Source organism: Magnolia sinica, chromosome 10, assembly GCF_029962835.1.
Source record: "Magnolia sinica isolate HGM2019 chromosome 10, MsV1, whole genome shotgun sequence".
Classification (NCBI taxonomy): domain Eukaryota; kingdom Viridiplantae; phylum Streptophyta; class Magnoliopsida; order Magnoliales; family Magnoliaceae; genus Magnolia; species Magnolia sinica.
The window spans coordinates 76,717,286-76,724,099 of record NC_080582.1 but is presented as its reverse complement, the minus strand read 5'-3'; the positions used below and the strand labels follow the sequence as shown (position 1 = coordinate 76,724,099).

General features: G+C 36.6%; 1 protein-coding gene across 1 annotated transcript; it reads right to left on the bottom strand.

Annotated features, from left to right (window-relative positions):
• Positions 1-1,692: 1,692 nt before the first annotated feature.
• On the bottom strand, positions 1,693-4,476 carry LOC131217609 (DNA polymerase delta catalytic subunit-like). The gene is made up of 5 exons (XM_058212549.1): positions 4,450-4,476; positions 4,182-4,268; positions 2,214-2,288; positions 2,032-2,121; positions 1,693-1,950 (listed from the first exon to the last, which is right to left on the bottom strand). Exons 1-5 carry the CDS (start codon positions 4,474-4,476, stop codon positions 1,786-1,788), a joined length of 444 nt encoding a protein of 147 aa, XP_058068532.1. The 3' UTR covers positions 1,693-1,785.
• Positions 4,477-6,814: the final 2,338 nt, after the last annotated feature.

The following is a 6,814-nucleotide window of genomic DNA, read 5'->3' as shown; positions in this document are numbered from 1 at the left end:
GGAGCCCTTGAGTCGAGGCCCAACGGGATGTACCTAAGGCCCATTGCAATATGTGATTCCTCCATGGTCTATGTAATGATGTCACTACAAGAAATCCCACTTTTAGCAACGAAAATTTTCGTCGCTAAAAGCCAAAATTTCGTAGCTAATAAGTTTTTGCGACGAAAATTTTCGTCGCTAAATTCGTCGCTAAAACATCGGCGTAAAAGGGTTTTATCAACGGAAAATTTAAATCGCCGCCAAAGGTAATCTTTTTAGCGACGAAACTTTTCGTTGCTAATAAAACTTCACAAGACTTTTAGTAGCGAAAATTTTCGCTGTGAAAAATATACGTTTCACTTTTAGCGACGAAAATTTTCATCGCTAAAAGAACTTCATAAGACTTTTAGCAACGAAAATTTTCGCTGCCAAAAATGTACGTTCCACTTTTAGCGACGAAATTTTTCGTCGCTAAAAAAACTTTATAAGGCTTTTAGCAGCGAAACTTTTCGCGGCCAAAAATTTAAATTCCACTTTTAGCGACGCAAATTTTCGTCGCTAAAAAAACTTTACAAGACTTTTCGCTGCTAAAAATATTCGGTCCTTTTAGCAGCGAAAATTTTCGCTGCTAAAAAATATTCGTTCCATTTTTAGTAATATTTATAAAACTTTTGCCTACGAAAAATTTCGTAGCTAAAAGTCTCTTTTAAAAAATCAATATTCCGGCACAAAATTTCACAAAAAAAATATTTTTCCTGATATACACCTGTTATAATATATTTCATCATATTTTTCCTGATATACACCTGTTATATAGTATAATGCATCATATTCACATTCACATTCATATAAACCCAAACTAGTAAATCCATCCAAACATAAAAGTACATTCATCCAAACACAAACAATCTTATCCACATCACATTCATTCACGCATAAATACATATAAGTTCGTTTATCCATCGGTGGATGTCTATGAAACAAGTGTTCCTCCCGACTCCTATGTCATTTTGGATCAAGCCCTTCATCATGGGAATGTCTATGAAACAAGGAAATTGATCGGCTCCTATGTCAATGAAACTAGAAAATTTTCATAAGACAGCTACTTGACTGGCTATGCTTGGGACGAAAGTATAGAATTAAAAATGAGTTCATTGGAACAGCATAAGAATAATTCCAATAAGAAATTAAATGATCTAGAGCAGGTTGAGGTGATCGGTCATGTGCAACAAAGACTAGAGAGCTCCAGCAAGGAATAATGATAGGAGTTGAAAGGCCTCAAAAAGAATATGACAGGAAGACCTAAAAAGGTCTTGGATCAAGGTGGTGAGGAAGTATATGAAGGCTTGTTCAGTTGCATAGCATAGAGCCTTAGGATTGATTGGTGAAATGAGATTCACAAAGCTGACCCAAATACCTGAGGGAAGGCTATGATGATGACGATGATACACACGAGGTCTCATGTGCAACTAGTTGGACTATTGGTTATTGACCAACCAGCACATAAGATTCAATGTTTCAAGCGTGTCTAACATCCAACCAATCAAAAAGGTTGGCACCTCCATGAAAACACCTGATGCAAATTTCAGGTTGATCAAATAATCAAGTAGGCCAAACCACAAAAAACATGGACAACCGCTCAGCCGATCCAAAGTACATGTGTGGCACATCTGATGAGTGGATATACCCGATTTATGTGCTAGGTGATCTTCATGGCCGGACCAACCTATTGGAGGGGGTGAATGTCATACACACGATACATTGACAATTATGCACTAGGACCATAACTTAGCAAATGTAGGAAACTTACCTGATTAGAGCTTTGCAGCCAATGCAACAAAGTTGTTTCTTAGCAAATTTCATGATACCGCTGTTTGAAGGAATTGAAATGGAAACTGATCTTGTGTGGCTGCCATGGAGAAGTTCCTTTTCCGCATTCTTCAGAATGGGATCAAATATTCTCAAAAGCGGCTGTAACATGGAAAATACTCAATAACCAGGTCAATCAAAGAAAGTAGTGAAGTAAATCTTGAAGGAAATACCAAATAACACCTTGCTAATTTGATTTTCGAGATAGTAATGGGAATCAATTGGAATGTTATTCTCTAGCACGAAGATAGGATCCTCCGACCTTTCATAAGCCTGTTTCATTATGAACCAGTGGATTTGAAAGCGTTACCAACGAACACAGGAAAAAACAACTCACAAAGAACAAGCATCACATAACCAACTACCTTGGCACCTTTTGCAGCTTTAATAATAACATACAGAACACGATCCCCAACATTTGGAGCAGTGGCAGCATCCCGCTTTTCATGACAACCACACAAGCAGAAAATAAGAGCATGCAATAAAAGAAAATAAAAATGCATCTTGCTGTAAGAACAAAGATAGGAATGACATCCAATTTGTTTAAATAAATACTGATTCGAAATCATGAGAACAATTAGCTGTACTTTATCAGAGACCAAATTTCAATATTAAAAAAAGAGCAAGAAGATGAGCATGAAGTACTAAGATGGGAAGCATAGGGTAGAGATCCTCTCATCCATGCATCTCCTAAATTAGAAAGTGGAGTTGGTTTTATGCTTGTTTTGGGGTTAGAGGAATGTGGAAAAAGTTATCATGTTTAAGTTTGGTCAGATACATGTAAGAAGTTACCTGACATGGATTGAGTTCAGGAAATGACTATGCCACACATCTACAGGCATGCTGATCAAGATATGGTGTAATAATTGCCTCAGCTTCCAATTGTCACATGGATCATGTCTTCCACTACAGGTTTATTCCATTTATTCCTATTTTCTCTCACAAGTCATATATCATGAACCATGAACAGATTGGTTTCTTATTTTATGTCGAAGCATCAAACCACTAGCCCTTCAAGATTGTGGATTTTGGTAAATTATAAAGTGAAATATTTTACTAAAACTTATTTATACTCAAATCTTTAGTTTCCAATTTCAAGGATCCAAACTGCTCATAAAGAGGGTTTCTATAAATGGGCCTGCATGTCTAGAATCTAGATATGTTTTATGCAAGAATCGCATGACAATTTTACAAAGTTTTTAGTTGATTGTATTCATATTAAATAAGTTTTGATGGTGTTAGCACCAACTCAAACCCTCAACCTTGGGGCCTATTGAGCCATTACATGGAACAACTAAGCAAAGGTTTGGAGTAAACAAGAAAATATTAGGAAACGCGCCATTCATATTATATAAATAAGAAAAACTTTAGGGGCTGTTTAGTTTCGAGTGAATGCTATGGTATGCCATGGTACTTCTTTTTCTTGAGTACTAAGTCACAAGTATGAAAAGAAATCAAGTATTAAATACAAAATATAATTATCATTAATAAATACAAAAAAACCTAGTGTACACTATGACGCTACATAGGCTGCGACCCCTATAGCATACGCCACAAGGGATTTACGCTATTTGCTAACTTTAGCATCGTAGCTACGCTACGCTACGACACTATTCAAAACAGTGGTGTGGACACAACTGATAGATTTGCAGGTTATCTTACCAAACAGATTGATTAGCAAATCACCCAAAGAACCTGCAAAAAAATCACTTCATGTGGCCTATAGAATCACTCTCAAACAAAGTCAAGAAAAGGACGAGTTCATGAAAAACTAAGCAAAGTTTTGTTAAATGAATGATACATATCCCATGATCAACTTCCTCCTCTTTTAACTCTCTAGTTCCGAATCAGTGTCTAATATTTGCTCTCGGTTATGTAGTAAAGGCCTATTAACAAAATAATTCCTAGTCAAAACTCATAATACTACTCATTACACATAATCCGGATACAACTCACAGTAAATAAGTTAAACGCATTTAGGTGGTATGATTGCTTTGCCCATCATACATGTTAGGTCAAGGATCTGTTACAAGACATCAGCAACAGTTCCAAAGCATTTCAGCAGCATGATTGCTTCAGTCATCATACATGTTAGGTCAAGGATCAGTTACAAGAAGTCAGCAAAAGTTTCAAAGCATTTCAGCTCATCACTTTTTAAAAACCAATCTGCACAGAACCATTGCTTCCTGAATTCCCATGAGCAACACACCAAAAACTGATCTAGTTTCTTCCTCTCTTTTTATAAAAAAAAAAAAAAAAATCGTTGAGACAATCTGAAAATTCTTGCCAAGTTTTAAGTTATATATATTGCAAAGTTCAAAAGGAGAACTTACCATAGGATCCATTTCATATTCAAGTGGCTCTAAAATGAAATCTTCATCTTGGATTACTCCATTCACCATCAATTTTCCATCACGAACCTATCAAAAGGCAAAACACATGCATGTCCGATGCTTAGCATTAGAAAATGAAGTATGGAATCAAATGCATATTGAATCATTCTTGATCAATGAAAGTGATTTTAAAAAAATTAGCTGGAGGGGAAACTCACATCGACAAAGTCCCCTACCTTGGCGACAACTCTTTTGATAAAGATATCACCTGAGCTGAAACCCTTTTCCTGCACATAGTGGTATCATGATCATAATTATAGGGTCCTAGTCATGCATATCATTCCATTGGCAACAACTGCTACTTAAGATGTATTGCAGTATGAGATTAAAAAAAAACATATCTGCAGGGCAGGAGGAACCTTGAAAATCACTCTGTGACATCTGGATTGTTAAAATAATAAGATACCTGTAAAGTTTGCAAGGCAACACAAAAGATCAGCTCCAAGATATTTAAAGGGGAAAAAATATCATCCAGATGAGCAAGATCTACATGATTCTGGACGATAAAAGCATCAAGTCAAGGCCATTCTCAATGCAAGAGAAGATGTTCTGATAGATATCATTAGTTTAAAGAAAGCATGATTTTAATCATTTCATCATCCACCACTGGTTTCCTTGACAATAAATAAAGCTTAGTGATGTAGCTAGTGAAAGAAGACTTGCCTGCATATGGTCAAACCATAAAGTAAGGCCAACAAGAGCTGCACTAGCAGACAGCTTCCTAAAATCAGCTCCCCAGTCCTTGTCTGCCACCCTGCATCACGGCAAAGATCACAAGGTGTCCAAAAGACAAGCCAATGTGCACAAAACAATAATGATCGGATCATGATACAATGGAAATGAGAAATTACTAAGGATGGCTTTCCAATTTGTCATGGTTATGAGTATTCTAATCGGGACTCAGAAGGGAAAGAAGTTGGGCTTGACAATCATCTGATGAGGCAGATGTTGATGGGAGATGCCATAGAACATCTCATTCACTTCTCAAGGCTTCCTTGGGGAAATGTTCAGGGGTGGGAAATGCAGGTTGGAAAAATTACTTGCAGAAAAATCATTATAATTTTTTCCAACAGCCTTCCAGAAGAATATTATATGATGGCGAATGTTTTTTCTGTACCAAACTCTCCTCGCAACATACTTGGTAGCCCCAACCATTCACACAGGATCAAAATTTTACCTAACCATTTACAAGAGAAGGCCCTATAAAGCAAGTTTACTTCTCTAATGTCCAATGTCTGGTTTTTTCACTTTCATATACCCTACACTGGATGAAGTGGAGCCCCTCTCTGTTTTTATCTCATATGCAGAGGAATCTTTTTTTAACAGTTACATGCAAAGGAATCTTTTCAGAGTTTTTTCTCCGAATTTCAGGCTGCATACTAGACATTGACTACAAATCTACCATGAAGCAACAGCCAACAGTAATGACAAAACAACAAATAAAAAGATAAATATGTGGAATTGTGCCACAAAACTCTTAAGGCATTGCACCAAAGAGGCTCTAAAGCCATCACGCCAATAGAAAATCAAATCTATGAAAGGAAACAAGAAAACTGACTCAATTCAGTCAAAATATCATCATAGTCTACTCCAGAAGTCCATACATACAGCTCAACAAAGCCTATTGGAAAACAAAAAGTGATCTTCCCTGAACCATCTCTAAAGAACCTGGTTGAGCATTTTCCTCAAAATATGCAACTACGGAATACCACCTGACTGATATTTATGGTCATTTAATACTACCAAAGGCTTTGATTTCCACCATGTTTCTTGAATAACAGATGCATGGGTCTTTATATATTAAGCCTATTGACAGGATCTGCTATGGTTGAAATACAACCTCTAAAAGAGGACTCAGTTGATATCAATTATTTAGAGACAATTTGCTGAAGTACCATCTACTTATAACTGTATGGTGCCGTAGATCCGTACAGCTGTGAAAACATCGAAAAGAAAAACTATGGTTATATATTTCCATTCTAACATATCCAATTGAACTTGGGGGGTGTGAGGTCCACCCTTGAACCTCCATAGTACAGATATCCACAAGGACAGCCTGTTTGGCAAGCAATGTATCAATGGAATTCTTTCGTTGATGAACCTGTATCTCTGGACATAAAAAATCAAACAGAAAAATGGAACAGAGTAAAAAAGAAGTCTGACATGATGTTTGTAAAAAAAAAAAAAGAATTTAATAATGATTATGATTTTGGTGTAGTGCACTCTTCGACTTCAAACTGCTTGCACCCAATTCAACACTTGGGTTCTTGATTCCAGTAGACAGAAGGAAGAGCACAAGCACTTCCTGAGCTCTTACATTTTCAGGATGTGGAACTTTAACAAGCTTCCAAAGCAAGCTCACTTGAACAATGAAATGGACAACTTAGCAAATACACAAAAACAAAAATCATAATGAACATCCTCACAAGGTTAATAATGCTGAGATTGACTTCTCAGTCTTAATGGGATACGACATAGCATGTAAATGAGAATGACAGTTATCAAACAAGAAGTATCACCTTTCTTCTGTCTGTTTCAGGCAAACGATTCTGGCCAACTACTTTCCAAAGTTC

Excerpts from the sequence above, each read along its gene's own strand:
- LOC131217609 (XM_058212549.1), bottom strand. The coding sequence starts at position 4,476 with ATGTGCAGGAAAAGGGTTTCAGCTCAG. Across the intron at positions 2,122-2,213 it reads AAGCTGCAAAAGGTGCCAAG|GCTTATGAAAGGTCGGAGGA; the intron begins GTAGTTGGTTAT and ends ATAATGAAACAG. Across the intron at positions 1,951-2,031 it reads TCGAAAATCAAATTAGCAAG|CCGCTTTTGAGAATATTTGA; the intron begins GTGTTATTTGGT and ends TCCATGTTACAG.